Here is a 21693-nt window from a genome sequence, read left to right on the forward strand (position 1 = left end):
AGATTCTTCTTTTGCCTCTCTCTCACCTTTTAGAAACACTAGGAGATTTTTTTGTTGGGCAATATGATACAGTGAACATAACAGAATTTTCAGCCAGAAGATCCAATTCCCATTTGTTGCTTCCTAGCTATGTGACTAGGGACAAATCGTGTCACCTCAGAGCCTCTCTTCCCTCCTTGGAAAAGCCTGTCTTGTTTTACTCTTGTTCCACTTACATTCCATAAGCTGTTGTGAAAAAAGTATTTTGTGTAAACTATAGAATATTATAGAAACATGAGCTATTAATATTATTTTCATTCTTAGAGATCTTTGCCTTCTATTCTCTTCCCTTTCAACTTCTTTCTTGCCTTTCAAAAGAAAATTCCCAAAAAGTTCAAATTGCAACACATTCTCCCCTTCCCTTCTTTGAATTCGTTGCTCACAGAATTCTCCTTTTCTGGGAATGAGTGCTAATGTCCTCCTCCTCAGCATTTTTTTCTGTCCCCTTGCTGTAGGGTTTGAGCGAATTATTATAAGAATCACAATGATTGTCATTTTGGTCGCTGAGCATGAGAGGAGCCTACTCCATAGCAGGCTCTCCCTCTCCAGAGTAGGTTCATTTCCTCGCCTACCAGTAATAGCTTAGATGAGTTCCCATCTCTTATGCTTTCCCTCAGTTACTTAGTGACCAGATTCTATCGGTTCTCATCTCACCTGTGAAGAGAGCAGGATATGTCTTGACCCTTGAAATATGGCTCCTTCCAGGGAGAGAAAAGAGTCTCAATGGAGATTTTCACAAAAAAGATTCAGCCTGTGATAGAAAGGCAGTGGATTCCATCTCCCACATTCAGTTTTCAAAGAGATGATCCAGCATCAAAGAGATGCTGGATATGGAACCATAAGCTGTAACTCATCTGGGTTCCAGAACTTGCTGATAAACCTCTTCTCTTCACTGTCTGCCCTCTGACTCAACTTTTTTTTCTTGGTTTTTGTAGGGGGTGGGGAGGGACGTAGCTATCTCTCTTCTTCCCCCCCCCTTCTCTCTCTCTCTCTCTCTCTCTCTCTCTTTTCTCTCTCTCAATGTCTTTCTTTAGCTCTTGCTGTTTTTCTTTTTAGCTCTTGTGTTTTTCCCTTTTTAAATCTCCCTTTCTTTTTTTGTCACCTTTCCCTCTGTTTCTCTTCTTGTTCATCTTTCTCAATCTCTCTGTCTTTCACTTTTTCCCTCACTCCTTGTTTCCCTCCCTTATCTCTCTCTCTCTCCCTTCCCACCCTTCCCCCCCCCCCCCATCTCTCTGTCTCTCTGTCTCTGTTTTTATCTTTCTCCCTCTGTCTCTCTCTGTGTGTCTTTGGTATGAAGTAAAACAATTCCTGTTCCTTACAGCATAGTAGACTCTATGGGGAAAAGAAAAAAATTGACATCGGATTAATGAAACCAACGCAGCTGGTACAGCAGTGACATCTAAATTGTTCCTTTGGTCCCGTTATTTTCTGTAGGAAATTCTTTCTCTCCCTTTCTCTCTTTTCCCTTTAAATCGCGTGCATAAAATACGCTAATAACAATCTTCGGTGTCTCTGAGTGAGTGACAGCTGAAATAAGAAAAAGACTAATCATCCCTCCTGCAGCCCTGTCACATGGAGATTAAATGAGCCTCTCTTTTCTCTCTACTCTCACCCCCCACACTCCTTTTCCCCCTCCCCAACTTGCTTGCTCTTTTCTCAATGAGATCCCTGGGCATTGGAATAATAATATTATAGACACCATCAGGGTGACAGTGGGGGGAAAAATCAGCTCAGACCCATGATTATTCCTTCAATCTAATAATTATTTAAATACCAGATAACTCTTTCACTCTAATTGAGGCCTTTTAGTTGCTGTTATTACCGGCACTGTTCCACTTGCCCCCTCCCTCACCTTGTACTGTCCAACATGTTCCCAACAGGTCACTATGAGAATTCTGTTCAAAGGATCCTCAATGTACACATGATGTCAAACAGGGCTCCAATAGCTAGGATGCTGAAGCCAATCTTTATAAACATACAGTTCCCACCTTGCCTTGAATTTACAAAAAATCGGGGCCAAAAGTAGCTGAGGAAAGTCATGTAATCCATCACCCTGCCCTCAGGTAACTGCTCAGACAAATAACTGTCTAGCCTTACTTTAAAAGAAGAACGATCCTAGAGACAGCAACTAGCATACAGTAGGTTGTCAATAAGTGTTAGCTGGATCAAATCAGATAATGAATATAAAGTATTTTGTGTAACTTATGACACTTTATAAATGTCAGCTAATTTTAAGATCATTAGTAGTGTTCAATTGACATAAAAAGTCATCCAATTCATTCCCATGCCTTCAGGTAGCTGTTCAGGCAGACAAATGTCTATCCTTCTCTAAAAAGATAAAAAGAAAAACATCCAAACATGGATTTTTAGCATCTCTGGTAGCTAAGATCCTAGAGCCAGTCCTCATGAACATACAATTTCACTTTGTCTTGAATTTAGAGAAATCTTGGACCAAAAGTAGCTGACATCGGTCATCTAATCCATCACCCTGCTTTCAGGTCACTGCTTTACTTTGCCTTAAAAAAAAAAAAAAAAAAAAGACCCAAGAGAGCATTTAGCACATTGTAGGTGTTTAATGAGTGTTGGTTGGATTAAATGAGATGGAATGTGCAAAGAGCTTTGCAAAACATAAAGTGCTTTATAAATTAAACTGACATTATTGGCATTATTATTATTGTTAAATTGACAGAGGAAAAGATATTCCATAACCTCTCTTGGGGAGGTTCTTCAAATTCTTCTAGTAATGTTCTTTTTAATATCTATCTTCAGTCACTCTTGTTTTAAGCTCTTTGTGAATTCAGAAATTCCCTCCCCTGTGCAATATCTGTCCTTGCTTAAGAAGTATCCTCAATTTAGTAATAAGCTTTCACATTCCTTTTACAGCATTGAAAGCATTTTCATACATTATTTCTTTGGATCCTCACAACATCCCTAGGAGACAGGCAAAGAAGGGATTACTCCTATAATAGATGAGGAAAAGTTGAAAAGATGAAGTGATCTTCCTGAGTTTACAGAGCAATCAAGGATGGAACCTAGCATTTAAAACTCAAGTTTTCTGCCCCTAGTCCTCTGCTTTTCCATTTTCTGGGGGTATCATTGACTTTACACAAAATACATAACTTTTCACATAAGGTAGCATTCTCCATCATGATATCTACCTGTTCTTCTTTGGAAATGGATGGTCAGGAAAAGGAGAAAGATCAATGCTTGGAACTTACCTGTTTGGAGACAGGAGATGGCATGGTATATATCTCTGTAATTGAAGTTCTAGAATGTGGGATTAGATTCTGCTACTTCTAATAACATTCTTCTTCCAATAATATTAAGTATAATAGATGGGATGCTAACCTTGGAGTAAAAAAAAATTGAACTTCAAATCTGCCCCTGATAACTTATTATCATTTTGACTATGAACAGATCACTTCAGTTTTCTGAGACTTAAATTTCTCATTTGTAAAACTGATATTAAAGTACTTATTTCAAAATTTAAAGCACATCATAAATGTTAGATATAATTATTACCTTTGTGATCTTTCATAGATTACTTAACTTCTTGAGCCCTCAGTTTCCTCATCTAGAAAACAAGATTTTGGACAAAATGGTCTTAAATGTCCTTTCCGGTTTAAATCTACTGATGAGTCATTTTTGCTGATTTCTGTTTTTCTCCCTGATCTCTATTATGTGACATCTTAACATCCCATTATTATTTATTTTTCATGGGTACAGCTCTTCCTTTGCCACTCCTTGCACTCTCCCTCTGAATCAGACTAACTTCTCCATTACCTTAAGCAGCTCTTTGTTCCCTTGGCATACTGTCTCTTCCCAGAAGGGTCATTCTAGGATAGAATAAAGCTGATTGTCAGAATCATTATCTGGTTCTTTCTTATTATAATATGTTTTTGTTGATATCTTTTGTTTTTACATCACTTAAATGCTTTCCACTATTCTTTCATCCCCTCTCCCAGGAAGCTATCCCATATAAAAAAAGAATATTTTTTAAAAGGAAAAAGAAGAAAGGGAAAAAAAATCAACAAAATAGAACAATATATTTTAAAATCCTGAAAACATGCTACCTTTTTCACTTTCTAAAAGAGGCAGCAAGGTATAGTAGAAAGAGAATTACTGGGAGTTAGGTCACAAACCTCTTGCTACTACTATCTTTCTGTGTGATACCTGAAAAGTAACTTCCCTTCTCTGGGCCTCATCTGTGAAATGAGGGCATTAGATATTGTCAAGATCTCCTGCCAGAATTATAATTCCAACACACCAAGGCAAAAGGAGATTCCAAACACTTTCTCCAGTTTCCAGAGAGGACTGAGGGGAAAAAGCATCTGAAAGGGTAAATAGCTAAAATGATCCAGAAGGTCCATTATTCACTCCCTCTGCTGATTCCCTACCATTTATATTCCTCTTCATCCATGCTTAGAATCCCAGGATTCTAATTACTATGACCTTCCAATCCTCTCTGTTGGAAGAAGTTAAGTTTGGTGCAGATGTGGCAGAGAGAAAGTCAGGCAAGACCCCTCAGCTGAACTGCAAACTTCTAATTACTATTCTTTCCCTGCCCTGTCACTGCCACCTGCCTCCCAGACAGCTCCTTGGGTGGGCATTTGGTGCCATCTAGATCAGTCACCAACACCTGCTACCCAGATCCTTATCTAGGGAAATGGTGTTATCAGGCCCTTGAGATAAATTATTTAGTGCAATGGACTTCTCAGGCTTTGGGCTTTGTTTCAGACATCCAACTTGAGCCCTTGTTGCCTCAGCCCAGGGATTGAGTACTTAAAAGCAATACCCTCGAGGCTCAGGATAAAAAAGTGGGGAGCAAGTAGTTTAAAAAAGTGCTGGATTTGGAGGCCAGAAAATCGTAGTCACATTTACTATGTGGTTAATGGGTGGTTCAATTCTATGAATCTATCTCCTTCCTCATTTGTAAAATAGAAATAATAATAATATTTTACAAAGAGACATTGGGAGAAAAGTGTTTTTTGCAAACTATAAAAAATGATATGAAAAAAGGATAGAAATATGAACTTCTATTATTATTAAGAAATCAAGAAAATTTTGGATCCCAGGACTGTCTTTGTGTGATAATGGGATCCCCTCAACTAGTTAGAAGTGGGAAGCCATGGACAGAGTTAGACATTGTCAATTACCTACTAAAAAGCTACTGGAATAAGAACAGAGAGCAGATTCTTGGATGAGAAAAGATACTAGACAAAGGGATGGAAGCAACCAAATTGAATCAATCAGTAAACACTTATTAAGTTTTTACTATGTGTCCAGCACAGCATCAGGCACTGGGGAATACAAAAACAAAGAATATAACAACTGTTCCCCTCTACAAATATATTCATATTCTATTGAAAGCCTTTCTGTGTTTTTTAATCTCAAACAGCTTATTATTTCTTAAAGTACAGTAGTATACCATTACAATCATATATCCCAACTTATTTAGCCTTTCCCCAATTGATGGGCATCCCTTCAATTTCCAATTCTTTGCCACCATTAAAAGAACTGCTATTAATATTTTAGAACATATAAGTTCTTTTCCTTTTTCCCTGATCATTTTGGGAACCAGGCCTAATAATATTATTGCTAGGTCAAAGAGTAAATACAACTTTATCTCTTTGGGGATAATTCCAGATTGCTTGAAGGAGACAACTTCTAAGTTGAAGATAATTATCTTCAATGTTCAGAAAATTTAGGGAAAACAGGAGGAATGGGGAATTAGGAACCAAGTACAAGAATACACATACACACATACAAAGTGCTGAGGGGAATGATATAAATCCATGCAAAAGCATATGTGAAATAAACTTGAAAACTCACTCTGGGGCTGATCAGAAACCAGGGATACAGGGAGCAATGTAAATGAAGTCCTGAATTCTAATAAGAAATTTGATCCTTTCCAGAGTGGCTCTAGACTGGAGTCATACAAGTCAGTGCCATTAACTTTGGCCACTTATGACTTGTAAGTCAATAAAACTTCAGAAAGTCACATGGTATCAGATGACTGAGGAGAGTCCCATCTCCTCTCCAGGAAAGAGAAAGTTGCTTCTCTGGCTTCTCAGATTCTTAGATTGACTGCTGCTTAGAACTGGATACTTTCCCTATTTCCAGGGACTTCAATATCATGGCCCACTACCAGGAACAGCCAGCCTGCTCTGATTAGATCCAAACTACCCAAAAGAAGAAGTCTCCATTGTCACGATGAGGGATCTTGACCTTCTCAGTCCAGTCTAAAGGTTTAGAAATCTCAAAGTGGGTTAGATTTCTAGTTTCTAAGAGCTGAGAATTGATTATGAGATTCACCTCCCTCATCTTGTTGTTGTTCAATCATTTCAGTAATATCCAACTCTTCACGACTCCATTTGGGATTTTCTTGGCAAAGATTACTGAAGCAATTTGTTATTTCCTTCTTTAGCTCATTTTACAGATGAGGAAACTGAGACAAGCAGGTGAAGTGATTTGCCCATCTGGTAAGTGTCTGAAGGCAGATTTGAACTTAATGATTTCAAGCCTGGCACTCTATCCACTGCTCCACCAAAAATGAAACCTAGAAAGGCAAAATGACCTGTTGAGATCAGCCCAGATTTATCTCCTCTGGAGAAAGGAGTCCATCAATCAAATATTTGTCAACTTCGCACTATGTGCTCGACTCTGTCTACATTAAGGATCTGAGTACAGAAGATGACACAATGCCGACTCACAATGAGCTCGCATTCTAGCGTCTGACCACAGGATCCATGTCCTCTCTTCTGTATCACACCCCACCTCCTTTATCTTTCAAGAGCAGGCTTCTCATTTCACTCTGGTCCAATCAAGTTCATACTGAGCAAACTACTATGCTCTAATGTCTCTCCAAGTGTCCTTCCTGATATTAGAAGGGAGTTGTGCTCTCATAGCCCCAGTGGGATGGCACTTGTGGCTATCACATAGCTAGTAACTCCTACTCCAAGCTTGTCACCAAAAAGAAATAAAGCAAATATGCCCTTTTGTAGTGACACAGTCCAGTAGAGTACTGGACTTGGAATCAGGAATATTCATCTTCATGAATTCAAACCCAGTCTCAGATATATATTAACTGGGTGACCCTGGGCAAGTCAAGTAACCCTGTTTTACCTCAGTTTCCTCATCTGTAGAATGAGCTGGAAAAAGAAATGACACACCATTCCAGTATCTGCCCAGAAAATCCCAAATGGGGTCATGAAGAGTTGGACATGAATGAAAAAATGACTAAACAACTCCTTCCTAGAGTTCCTCCATCATAAAAGGGGGCAGTAATGTAGCAATTAATATGTCAGCAAAGTTGGGATATAATGGGGAGAAAAACAAGCAAAGCTGGGAATCAGCTGCTTCGAGCATATCCTTCTTTGCAAGTCATGGAGAGGTGGGGCAGAGGTCTGATAAAGGAGGGCCCCAATTGGGACAATTTAGTCCAGGCCTGGAGAAACTGCCTGGGGAACAGGGAGAAGAAGATGGTTTGTCTTGAAACTCACACTCTTTCTCTTTGATCTTCCTGTGCCTGGGCCCTGGACCCCAGCCTGACCCATCTTAATTTATGGCACAGAGAAACTGGGGAAGTAGGAAGTCTACTGCCAGAGGGCCACCGAATTTTTAAGATGAACCTTGAAGGTCATCTGCTTTTACAGAGAAAGAATCTAAGGCTCACATTTGTCATATTAATCTATCTGAAATTGGGAGCTGGGAGGAATTTTAGAAATCACCTTTTCTAATAATCCTCATCTTACTAATGAAGAAACTGAGGGTCAGAGAACTTATGTGCCTGGTCCAGGATCACATAGATGAAAGGTCATGGGCAGATTTCCTGAGGTTCCACTTATTCCCTCTACACCATAGGTGTCAATGTACAGTCTACTGGTCCTGTGAAGCCACGAGACTCCCAAGTATCACTGGAAGCAGGTGAACATGCAATTGAGAAATATTTTACAAAAATAAACATACAATAAAACACAGATCACATTATATTTTAAAATATGTGTCTAATTTTTTTTCAATTTTTTGGATTACTTGGATGACATTCAAAGTCTAGCTAGTAAGTATTTTGGGCCACATTTGAATTCAGGTCCTCCTTATTCCAGGACCAGTGTTCTTTCAATTCCAAGACCTAGCTGCTATATATATATGTATGTATATATATAATATGATATATAAATATGATATATATGATGATATATGAATGATAACATTAAAAAAAATAAATTCTACCCCAAGCTCAGATTATGTATGAATGCTAGAATATTGTAGAATATCAGATTGTCAAAAACAAATGTGTCAATATGCAGCCTCAGGGATCTTTATGCACAGATTTTATTTGAATCTGATATCACTATTCTATATCATACTGTCTTCTTGAGGGACTTACAATCAGTTGTTCAAAATGCCAAAATAAAACTAAAACTAAACATTTATTTGATCCTGGAGCTAATAGGGAGCCATATAATAAACAGGAGTTTATTGAGTAAAGATCAGAGCTAGTTTTAGGAAAATCACTATTGGCTTGGGGCTTGGGAAGGTCCGAGGGAAAAGAAACTTGAGATAAGGAAACCAATTAGATAGTTTTTAAAGTTCACACTTCACTTTATAGACATTACAATCTATTTGAGCTTCACAATAATTACCTGAGCAAATAAGAACAAAATTAATAGTTAGCATTCATATAACACATGGGCCAGCTAGATAACTAAGACAGAACTTTGGACATTGAGTCAGGAAGAACCAAATTCAAGTTTGGTCCATAGACATTTACTACTGTTGGATCCTGGACATGCTACTTAACCTTTGTCTGCTTTCACAGTTTCCTCATACTGTAAACATGAGGATCATAATAGCATCTGCTTTCCAGAGTTGTTGTAAAGATAAAATGAAATATTTGTTAAGTGTATCACAAACCTTAAAGCACTGTATAAATGTTAGCTACTAAGGTTTAGAAACAAATGTACAAATATTTACAAATATCCCCTTTGATCCTCTCAACAAGATTTGGAAACAAATTTACAAATATCCCCTTTTATCTTCTTAGCAAGGTTTGGAAACAAATTTATAAATATTTATAAGTATCTCCTTTGAACCTCTCAACAACCTTAGCAAGTTTGTTATTCCTATTTTACAGTTAAGGAAATCAAGGCACAGAGAGATGGACATACTTGCCCGCGTTTATACAGCTAGCAAGTATCAGAAATTGGGTTTAAATGATTCTTTGATACCCTTTCTATTGGAAGAGGACATTTCTCTATCCAAAGGTGTAGTGGGAGTGGGAGATGAAAGGCAATAAAGTGCTCCCAGGTGCTTCTCTAGCTGGAGGATTAGGTGAGTCTCTGAAAATCATAGGATTATCTTGAATTAATTTCCTTCCCTTGGAATCTGAGTCTTTCTACCAGCCCCGGAAAGCAGCTAAAAATACCCTCTGGCTTCCAGAGGGGAGCTCTTGTTGGGAGCTCCAGTGGGAAGGAAGGCTTTGCCGGTGTGCGTGGAGCCGGAAGGGCTGGGGCAGAAGGATCTGAGGTCAGTCCATGGCTCACCCTGGGGGATCCTCTGGGACCTCATGACTCACCCCAGTGAGTATTTAGGGTGACTCTGCCCCAAGGTATGTGGGTCCTTTCTCAGGGACTCTGCCTCAGACAGGGAGGCACTGCTGTCAGGCTAGAAACTAAGGTTCAGAAGAAAGAACTGGAGGAGGTTTGAGAAGGCAAGGAATGCTGTGAAGCCTAAGGCAGTGTGTCCTGTTCTAATTATAACCTGGCCAAGCCGGATGGGGCAGGGTTCAGGCGACTTGGAGAACAGTGTTTGAATGAGATTTCCACTTTCCACTTGGATGTTTACAAGCCCGATGCATACACCACAGCTTTCTCTCAATTCTAAAGCAGATTACTAGTCAGCCAAAATTCAAAGGCATGAGGTCATAGACGAAGAACTAGACCTACCTAGTCCAACCTAATCCCTTCATCTTACAGATGAAGAAACAGAGGCTTACGGAGGATAAATAATATCCAAAGTACCCCTGATTGCCTCCCAATTAAAGTTTATGTTTCTTTGCCTGCATTCAAGGCTCCCTAGAACTATTTGACCTTTTCATACTTATTGATTCTTTCCATAAATTGTGTTGCAGTATTAGGGGGCAGAGTACATAGAGCACTGGGGCTGGATTCAGAAGGACCTGTTTAAAATTGCACTTACTAGTTGTGTGATCCTGAGCAAGTCACTTACCCCTATTTCTTCAATTTCCTCATCTGTAAAATGAGCCAGAGAAGGAAATGGCAAACCATTCCAGTATCTTTGCCAAGAGAATTCCAAATGAGGTCATGAAGAGTCAGACATGACTGAACAACAACTCTCCCATATTTTAGTCTGCACTCTCATTATTCTTATTTCTCTTTGTCTAAAATACCCCCAACCCCATCATTGACTGTTTATAGCTCTTTCAAAACCCAATTCAGTTGTCACCTTCTCTATAAAATCTTCTCTGATTCCTCTGGATCTTCCCTCTCAAACTTCTCACAGCATTTGTTTCACAACTTTTTCACGTATTTATCATGTAAGTCTTTCTGTTCTACTTACACGTGTTTGTCTCTAGACGATAAGTAAACTCCTTAGAGACGGCACTGCATGCTACCTAAACCTCCTGTTTCCCTCTTTATCTGGCACAAGATTCTACAGAAAATAGGCACTTGATAAATATTTGCTGAGGGCGACTAGAGTATGAGGTACATAGAGCACCAGCCCTGGCATCAGGAGGACCTGAGTTCAAATCCAGCTTCAGACACTTACTGTGTGACCTTGTCATTTGTGTGTGTGTGTATGTGTGTGTGTGTGTAATAAGTCATTTGCCTCAGTTTCCTCATCTGTCAAATGGCTGGAGAAGGAAATGGCAAAGCACTTCAGTATATTTGCTAAGAAAACCCCAAATGAAGTCATGAAGAGTTGAAAGTAACTGAATAACAACAACAAGTATTTGTTGAAATAAATGTAACTTACAGTGGAAGGAACTCAGGGATAATCAAATCCAATCCCCATCTTTTATAGCAAAGGCCTCAAGATATTGTGTGATTTTCCTAAGTTCACATAAGCAAAAAATGAAAGAATTGAAGATTTTAACCCTCTACTTCCAAATTCAAAACTCTTTCTACCATCATTCCTCAGTTCTCCTCTTCTATGGAAAGTAAATATAATAACATTTAGACTCAAATGAAAATGAGAGCCATTAAACCATCCATAAGAATTCCTATAGGTCACAAATTGACTTAGAAAATCACATTAACATGATTTTTGTTCTATTGTATTTTTATTTATGAAGTTAATTATTCACATTTTGATAAATTTAATAAATATCTATGATTATATTTCAATCTGGATTGAGTTCTATGCTTAGGCTATTTGTTGGTCCCCTGATTTAGACTACCTGCAATGTTGCTGTAAGATAAGCAGTTTATAAAACTTCTGCATCTTATATACAGGGACTGGAAGAAATCTCAAATGTCATGTAGTCCAAGATCTTCACTTTACAGATGAGGAAACTGAGGTTAATTTTTTTTTAATCTAAAGTTACATAGATAGTAACCTTAAAGGGCAGTCGAATGGAAATTGTGGTTCTTATTGTTGTTATTTCACAAATGAATAGTCAAGTAATGCCTGAAGTAGGAGTGACCCACAAACCTCTATTCCCCCCGCTTCTCTCTACCCTGCGGTGTCCACGGGGTGTGGTGTGGTTGAGTGAACATGACCCAGAAAACTATTTCCATTAGCAAAAGCCTGAGCAGCCTTTAATGCCGAGATACAGAATTAAGCAGCTTGCTGGGGGTGACTGGACTTCCCTTGTCCAAATGGATGAGGAATCAGCAAGCCTGCTTTCCTGGGGCCCTTCCTCCTTCTGAGTGGCACTTTCGGGCCATTAGCCCAACCTAACTCAACTGGAAAAGCACAATGACTTTCTTACTGATAATGTGCCTGCCTGTGAGGTTAAAGAACAGGGATTATTTGGTCTTCAAAAGAGAAGGATGAGGGGAAATGGGAGCTGAAATTATTCATGTAGGCCAAGTCTATGGGTAACTTTTTACAGAAAGATTAGATCTGGATGTAAAGGGAGAAGGAACTTTAGGGACCATATAGTAGGCACATCTCATATTATAGAGGAGGAGTAGATAGATTAGAACACTAACCCTGGAGTCAGAACCTGAATTCAAATCTGCCTCAGACACTTCCTAGCTGTGTGACCCTGGGCAAGCCTAAAATAAAATAATTTTTTTTTTTAAAAGTGCTATGTAAATAAGAGTTACTATGAGAGGTATCATCTTGTCAGGAAAAAAAAAAAGTTTTAATCCTGCTTCAAGGCCTTATTTGTTGTGTGACGCTGGGCAGCTCATCTAGCCCCTCTTAGCTAGCTTCTATTTCCTTATCTATAAAAAAAGAGTAATAATAAAATAAATGAAATAATCTATGTAAGGAGATTTTTAAATCTTAAAGCATAATATCAATATGAGCTATTATAATCTAAAATAAAGAAATGAAGTTGAGTTTGAAATATGTTCTGAAGAAGTCTTTATTGGTTTTGATTTGAATGAGATGTTTAGAGTATGGATCTTAGAATGGGAGGACCCTATGATCTACCTTGGGAGTAAGGATCTAGTTTTAACTTTGTTACTAACCAGCTATGTGATCTTGAACAAGACATTTAACTTCAATATGGTCCTCTATTTCCCCAGTTAGGCTTTTGGGGGATAATAATGGGGAAAAAAATTTTCATCATAAAAATAGGTCTTGGGAGACATTCCAGGATTGTTTGGGTGATCCTAAGAATTGATAATCTATTCATTATTACAGTTAGAAATATTAAAGGGTGGAAAAGGAGAAGGAATTCCTAAGAATCTATGCAGAATTGGAGATAATTTAAGGATGATAATTCTCTCCCTCTCTAAAACATTTCTGCTTTATGTTTTCCCTAACAGGATAGTGACCAGACCTGTGATTTCATTGAGGTAGTGGACTCCTGAGGGAGGAACCACCTTCTACTAAATTACAGTTATCCTTTCCATATCATAATATTCCCCCTCATGGCTTTGATATACTTCAGGTAGACATAAGAAATTAAAGGTGAATTTTGGGGGAGTTTTGAGGAAGCTTCGGATGACACATGAAGGCCAGCAAACAACACAGAAAAAGTATTTTTACCTAACATTGACCTACATATAGACTATAACCACATATTTAACCCAAATTTCACAGTAAGATACTGTGAATACCCTATAAAAGAAAACTAAAAAAAATCAGACCTCTGTAAGGAAGGAAGGACTAAAAAAATTTGTGCAGATTTTTCAGATCGTGGGGTACCACTCTCCTAACCCTTGTGTTATGGAAGAGATAATAGTAGATTGCACTTTTTACTTCCCTTTATTATCCTACTGAGTTGCCTAAAGCACTGGGAGGATAATTATCTTGCACAGGGTCACATAACCAGTACGTGTTGGGGGCTGTACTGAACCCAAGTTTTTGAAGCTCCAATGCCAGTTCTCTGTTCACTATACAGTTCTCTTTTAACATCTCTCCAAAGCTTACTTGCATCTGACCATCTCTGCTTTATGTTTTCCAGAACCATGTGAGTCTAACCCTTGGAGTGTGGGATAAACCAGGACTTGGAGAACCTGTCTCCTCTCCCTAGCCCCCTCAGAATGGAACAAAAGAGACCTTGGCCTCGGGTCCCAAACTCATATGACTGGCCATTGGTTCTGTTCTCAGTGGTGTGGGTACTGCTCTTACCCCTGACAGCTGGCACAGCTCCATTCAGCACCTTCCACTCTGAGAACAGAGACTGGACCTTCAACCACTTGACTGTGCACAGAGGTACAGGTGCAGTATATGTGGGGGCCATCAACCGGGTCTATAAACTATCCGGCAACTTGACTATCCAGGTGGCCCATAAGACAGGGCCAGAGGAGGACAACAAGTCCTGCTACCCACCCCTCATTGTCCAGCCCTGCAGTGAGGTGCTCACCCTCACCAACAATGTTAACAAGCTGCTCATCATTGACTACTCAGAAAACCGCCTGCTGGCCTGCGGGAGCCTATACCAAGGTGTCTGCAAGTTACTCCGCCTAGATGACCTCTTCATCCTTGTGGAGCCGTCCCATAAGAAAGAGCACTATTTATCGAGCGTAAATAAGACAGGTACCATGTACGGAGTGATTGTGCGCTCGGAGGGAGAAGACGGCAAGCTCTTCATCGGCACGGCGGTGGACGGCAAACAGGACTACTTCCCCACCCTCTCCAGCCGCAAGCTTCCCCGCGACCCCGAGTCCTCGGCTATGCTGGATTACGAGTTACACAGCGACTTTGTTTCCTCTCTCATCAAGATCCCCTCGGACACCCTGGCCTTGGTCTCGCACTTCGACATTTTCTACATTTATGGTTTTGCCAGCGGTGGCTTTGTCTATTTCCTCACCGTTCAACCCGAGACTCCGGAAGGTGTTGCCATCAATTCGGCAGGTGACCTCTTCTATACCTCCCGCATTGTGCGGCTCTGCAAGAATGACCCCAAGTTCCATTCCTACGTCTCATTGCCCTTCGGCTGTACTCGGGCGGGGGTGGAGTACCGCCTTCTACAGGCTGCCTACCTCTCAAAACCTGGAGATTCTCTGGCCAGGGCTTTGAACATCAGCAGCCAGGATGACGTCCTCTTTGCCATCTTCTCCAAGGGACAGAAGCAGTATCACCACCCTCCTGATGATTCGGCCCTCTGTGCCTTCCCCATCCGGGCCATTAATACCCAGATCAAGGAACGTTTACAATCCTGCTATCAGGGGGAGGGCAACCTGGAGCTCAACTGGCTGCTGGGGAAAGATGTCCAATGCACCAAGGCGGTAAGGACTCTATCAGCTCCCTTCTCTAGGTTGGATTTTCTGAGCTCTGGGAATTTCCCATTTGTCTTCACTGTTAATCTTCTCATACTCTTCTCATCAAGTCTATGTATCTCCAAGGCTCTGAAAAGCACTAGATTCCAAGAATCATGTTGCTAGTGTATTGTCTGTGAGCATAGTACTTTTTATATAGACATGATTCAATGAACATTTCTTGAAAGGCAGTGTAGTGTAATGATTAACGTGCTGAACCTAGAATCAAGAAGACCTGGATTAGAAGCAGATAGGTGATACAGTGGATAGAGCACCAGTCCTAGAGTCGAGGACCTGAGTTCTAATCTCACACTTACTACATGTGTGAAATTCTACAAGTCTCCCAGATTGTCTCCCAAAGGAGGAAAACAGAGATCTGGGGTTAAAACATTATATTTCTCTGAAACTAAGTTTTCTCAAAGATAAACTGAGGTTTTAGAAACCAGAGAATTTTTAAAATCTCTCCAGTTCTAAATCCTAATCTGGCTCAATCAATAGTAATAATGATTTTGGTAACAACAATAATAACAACTGATCTTTATATATCACTTTAAGGTTTGCAAAGCACTTTATATGTGGTGTTTTATTTAATCTTTAAATCAGCCATGCAAAGTAGGTACTATTATTTTTTAACCATTTTACAGATGAGAAAAGTGAGACTGATATATTAAATGATTTACCTAAGTATGAGTTGGAGTTCAAGCCAGATCTCTAACCTTGGTCTTCTAACTCCATATCCTGTGTTCTTTCCACTACACCTTCATAATTAAACAATTAAAAATATGAAGGACCTTTTTTTTTAATCTTTGTATTTTTATCTTTGTATGTCCAGCATCTAATACTATGCCTTTTTCTATAACAAGTCCTGCATAAATGCTGGTTGAATTGAAATGAACAAGAACCAGAAATTATATAATGAAAGCCCATTTTTTTAAAAGAAGGGGAAACTGAGATTTCTAACTAGCTGGAAATAGAGGCAGGACCAGAAATCACATTTCTTGGTTCTCACTCATGAAAATCTGAAAAATCATTCTACCAAACGATGCTACCCTTAATAATTATATCAGTTCTGTGCTTTATCCTTAAAACCTATTTGGTAGCTAACTAAACCAACTATAGAACTAGACATGCTCTAAAGCAGGGCTTCTTAAACTTTTTCCATTCAAGATTCTTTTTCACCCAAGAAATTTTTATATGACCTCAGTATAAAACTAGGTATACAAATCAAACATTTACTGATAATAAAGTATAATTTCATGATCCCACATTCAGTTATGAGAATCCATATGGGGTCATGAACCACAGTTTAAGAAGCTGGGATCTAAATGAAGCATTATTAATTCCACTGCCAGGGCAGATTGGCGCAACCATGCTATAAATCAAGACAGCAAATCTTTTTTCAAGTTTTCTACTAAAATAGCAGTTAAAACATATACCAATGGTATGAGCATGAGTTTCCCTTGACAGATGGGCAACACAGGCATTATAAAGGAAATGACAGGATGCCGTAGGCTGTAGGCTATAATATGCAGCCCAAAGCTTGGTCGGATAGAAAGCAATCTGGGTATAGTATGGCTTACTAAAAACAAAAGGAAAAGAAAATATATCAACAAATTTAGAGTAACCTAGGAACTTGACCTGATCTTCCCAAGATTAGTAAGCTGCCCTGACTTGAGCCATCACTCAATACTGATGGGGGTGGGAGGGTTCCTTTGATCTGAGCTGGTTTGTTCTCATTCCACTAAGTCCTTAGTTTTGCCCCAAGATCTATAACTTTAAGAAAAAGCCAAAACCAAGTACGTAGCATGCCTTCTCCATGCTACCAGAAGAAACTTCCTCCTCTTTCTCATAAAATAGTCTAGTATTAGGGGTAGGTAAGCATTGCTTCTATTAATAAAGGAGATTGAGATGAGCTGGGCTGGAGTCAGAGTGGAAAATGAGAAGAGAAGAGAAAAAAATATATACAGGAAGACTGAAGGGAAATATTAGGGTTAATTCTCCCTTGAGTGGCTCAGAGGGTGTTTCCACAGAGCAGGAGGGAACCTTGTCAGGAGGAAGCTGCAAATTCCTGCCTTGCTCCTGAGCCAAAGGAGAAAGGAAATGGACACCCTTCTCTGCTCCTATCTTGCTGCAGGGAGACATGGAGACAGGCCCAGACTTATTACATAAGGAGAATAAGGACACAGGAGATGAGGGGAGACAGCAAGGGGGGGGCTCCCCATAATGATAGAAATAACTAGAATAATAAACAAATGCCTTTTAACTTGTACTGCCATACAGTGACTCATAAAGTGTTTTCATATCCATTCACTGCTTCAACCCTCACAACAACTCTGTGAAATAAAAATAATACTGATAGGTATTATTATTCTCATTTGACAGATGAAGAAACTGAGGCAAAAAGGGAAGCAATTTGTGCAAGCTCACTAAACTAGTAGGTGATAGAGGAAGAAAACAAGAGTGGGAGGTACTTCAAAAGATCCATTAAGTGGGGGTCATAGGGCCTACATTTAAATCCTTGCTCTGAATTTGAGGCAAATCACTTAATTTCTTCTTCTTCTTTTTTCCCCCCTTTGAAGCAATTGGGTTTAAATGACTTGCCCAGAGTCACACAACTAGTAAGTGTTAAAAACGTCTGAAACCAATTTTGAACTCAGGTCCTCCTGATTTCAGGGCCAGTGCTGTCTACTGCACCTTACCTGTGCACTGCCCTCTAACTTACTTAATTTCTAAGAGCATTTCCAACTTCAGATCTTATCACTCAAACCAAGGTCATATGACTTAAAGCTTATTGCTGTAGGCAAGTCAAATTGGTGGGCCCTTTACCCCTTTCTCTTTCACTCCCCTGATTTCCTTTACTTTAAGACTAGGACTATTTGACTAAAGGAAAACTGGAACAGGGAGGGAATCCCACTACAAGGCCTAGGATGATGCTTGGAACACAAGGTCTTAGAGACAGAAAGAGAGCTCAGAGATTCTTCCAGTCCAATTTCTCCATTTTCTAGAGGAGTAAATAGACCATCACCAGGCTCAGGTTTGATTTAGGGGTTTGGACACCAACAACTTGGAACACAAGTCCTGAAGTGGTGCTCAGCTTGCAGGGGAAGCTGGTTCCAAGCTTGAGCTTCAGAGAGCAATGTTTTCTTGCCCCCTCACCTTGGGATAAGTCCCCTCACTGGGACTGTGGAGGAAACATGGCAGAGAAAGCAGGAGAAACAGGCAATGTCTGTTAGGAAACTATTTGTGTTGTTATTGTTGTTGTTATTCAGTCAGACCCCATTTGGGGTTTTCTTAGCAATGATATTGAAGTAGTTTGCCATTTCTTTTCCAGTTTATTTACAGATAAGGAAACTGAGGCAAACAGAGTTAAGTGACTTGACTAGCTAATAAGTGTCTGAGGCTACTTAAGAATCAGATCTTCCTGACTCTAGGCCCAGTGCTCTATCCACTGTGCCATCTAGCTGCTCATTGATTTATTGTATCCACTGCATGCTAATTATGTAACTCTACCTAGATGTTCCCTGATACATTAAAGATCTGTGATTTCACTGTTATGTGTGTGCTTGAGGGCATTCCCTACAGGCTGTCTCCCTACAGTTCTTTTGGAAAGTTTGAATTAGGGGATGATCTACTCTAGTCTCTGTGACCAAAATAACCCAGACAATCTTGGCTCTGAACTTAGCTAGGGGATGGTCCTGAAAATTCCTTATTGGGCCATACTGGAAACCTTGACATCTTGAATGGACCTGCCCTCCAGGGCCAGAACTTTTGAAAAGCCAAGAAATAACCCAGCCACGATGAGACACCTGGATAAAACTTAGGTCTAAAAGGACTCTCCATAGAGATAAGTATTCATTCAACAAACATTTTATTAAGTACTTGTTATGTGCAAGGAGGCTCAGGAGTGCTAAATATTAGGAATACATACGTACATACATACATAAAATATATATATATATAGTATAGATATAGATATGTATATACTATATTATATATCCATACTATGGATATGTGTGTGTGTGTGTGTATTTACAGACATGAATATGGGCATGAATGTGGGCATTTATGTGTGTATTGTATGTGTATGTATTAGGTGAATGCACATGTATACACAGGTGTTCCAAAAGTCTTAGTGCAGGTCAAAGCTTCCACAACCTTGAAATGCACTAAAACTTTTAGTACTATATTTGTATGAAATTTATGTGATTTATTCTATATAAACACACATAATTTATATGCATGCTACACATATACAAACATACACATGTGTATATATACACATATCACACTATGTAGTATACATATTCATATATACATATTCACATGTATACATAGTATATACATACATAAATGTGTGTGTGCATGCATGCATGTAGATATTAATGGACTTAAAGAGGAATCCATTCCAGGGGAGAGGGAAGGCCCAGAGGTTATAGATGGCAAGACAAGAACTGGGGATGAAATTGAGTATAATTTGTCTGGAACATAAGCCGTAGGAGGGAGAGTATTATGAGAGATGGGTAGGAGCCAGATGGTGAAGAATCTTGAAAGCCAGAATCAGGAGTTTATACTTTATTCAATAGACAATGGAGAACAGCTAAAGATTTTTGAATTGGGGAACAGTGTGATTCAAGAGGTACATTAGTATTACTCAGGCATCTGTCTGAAGGCTGGATTGGAGCAGGGACAGACTCAAAACAGAATTGAAGTCGTCTCAGTGAGAAGGGATGATATAATGAATAAAGGAGCCTATGTAGAAAGAGAATTGACAGGTTTGTAAGACCATAGGTATTTGTATTCCCGGCACACAGCCCAGTGTTTTGCATATAGTAAGTACTTAATAAATGTTCACTGAATGAAATATGGCTTTTATGTCTTCTGGTGTCCAGCCCCAGAGTCAGTAAAGGAAGTCAAGGGAGGAACTGATTTAGATTAGGAAGTTTAGATCCAACTATACTGCCTCCCACAGACCAGAAGAAGGGAGATGGAGAGGGGTGTGTGTAACAAAGAAGAAATAGCCTGAGATTATATAACTTACCTAGGACCATACAGTTAATAAGAATTCAAGGCAAGATTTGAATTCAGGTCTTTTTGACTCCAGGACCAGTACCCTGATCAGTGCACCAGCTAGTTGTGTCATCAAAGACAGGGGATCATAAACCCAATAGCAGAAGCAGTAGTAATAACAGTAAGTGACATTTCTATAATGTATTCTGGTTCTCAAAGTGCTTTTAGTACAAAATCTCAGGTGACCATTATACTAGCCCTGTATGAAATGTATGAAGAAGGTGAAGCTGTGATCACCTGAGAAGTTAAATGGCAGATCCAGGATATTATCCCAACCTTCTCATCTCACACCTAGGCTTTTTCCACTACACACCCCAGGCTGCTTCACAGGGTTCAAAAGATAACTCTTCCCTGCTGAGGGTAGGATGTCTGTGGGGGGGCGGAGGTTCCTCTAGTGCTTTCTATGCTTCCCACAATAGTCATTTCCTTCCCCCTCAATTTGGATAAGACTCATTTCCGTACCAGGAAGGAGCCTCTAAGGGAGAATTTAGTGCTATTTCTCTGGTCCACAGTCCTAATGCCTTTCTCCAAGAGAACTTAGCAGTGATCAGCCATCAAGTACCAACTGAGTACCTGTTATAGCTTATAGAGCTCCTACCCTGTGCGTGTTACTTCGTAGTAGGAATTGGGGAAGGGGATGTGTTAGATGGAGTATAGAAATAAATGTTACCTCTTCCTTCAAAAAGCGTTCAGTCTAGCAGATTGAATCATGGAATCATAACATTTTAAAGTTGGAAAGATCATCTAGAGCCAGAATTCTTAACTCCGTTCTGGATCCTCTGTCAGTCTGGTGAAGCCCATGAAAAGCATCAAATAAAATACATAGAATTACAAGGAAACCTGTTATAGTAAAATCCAGTTATCAAAATATTTTTAAAAACAAGTTAATGGACCCCAAGTTAAAACCCATGGTCTTGAGGCAGTTTAGTAGAATAAAATCAAACAAATCTTGGAGGCCAAAGACTAGAATTCAAGTTCTATCTCCAATTCATAGATGCTGGGTATCACTGGGCAAGTCATTTAACTTTTCTCTGAACCTCAATTTCCTTATTTATGGAAGGAAGTCCTTGTACTATCTTTTTCACTGGATTGTTGTGAAGAAAAAACTTTGTTAAATTCAAAGTGGTACATAAATATGAGCCAGTATCTAGTTAGTCGGATTTCTTCATTTTATAAACAAGGATATAGCTATAGAGCTTCCAGAAGTCACAGAAAATGATTCCAACCTCTCATTTTACACATAAGGAGGCCGAAACCCAGGGAAGTTAGATGACTCCATAAGATCACACATTAAGTGTCAGAGACAGGATTTGAACACAGATTGTTAAGATCCAAAGAGATTAGTAGTGCCTTGCTACCAAAATTATCAGGACAGAAATATGTGATCTTTCACCCTAATGCCCCCATCCATTGCCCTTAAAAAGTGAAAGACATGAAAGAAGATTGAGGATGTTTAAGATCATCACCTCAATAATAATAATAGTTAACATTTATGTGTTAGTACACGATACCAAGGGCTTTACAACTATTATCTTATTTTGATTCTTACAACAATCCTGGAAAGTAGATGCTATTACTATCCCCATTTTACAGATGAGGAAACTGAGGCAGACTGACACTAAGTGACTTGTTCAGGATCACACAACTAGGAAATATCTGAGGCCAGATTTTAACTCAGATCTTC

At 39.4% G+C, this 21693-nt stretch overlaps 1 protein-coding gene across 1 annotated transcript in view; it reads left to right on the top strand.

Annotated features, from left to right (window-relative positions):
• Positions 1-21693, top strand: part of PLXNA2 (plexin A2) — a 311859-nt gene that overhangs the window by 26563 nt on the left and 263603 nt on the right. Inside the window, 1 exon segment of the mRNA XM_051998464.1 lies at positions 13646-14912. Within this exon segment, the coding sequence (XP_051854424.1) occupies positions 13725-14912 (1188 nt within the window). The 5' untranslated portion in view covers positions 13646-13724.

The sequence above is a fragment of the Antechinus flavipes genome, chromosome 4 (assembly GCF_016432865.1).
Source record: "Antechinus flavipes isolate AdamAnt ecotype Samford, QLD, Australia chromosome 4, AdamAnt_v2, whole genome shotgun sequence".
In the NCBI taxonomy this organism is placed as follows: Eukaryota; Metazoa; Chordata; class Mammalia; order Dasyuromorphia; family Dasyuridae; genus Antechinus; species Antechinus flavipes.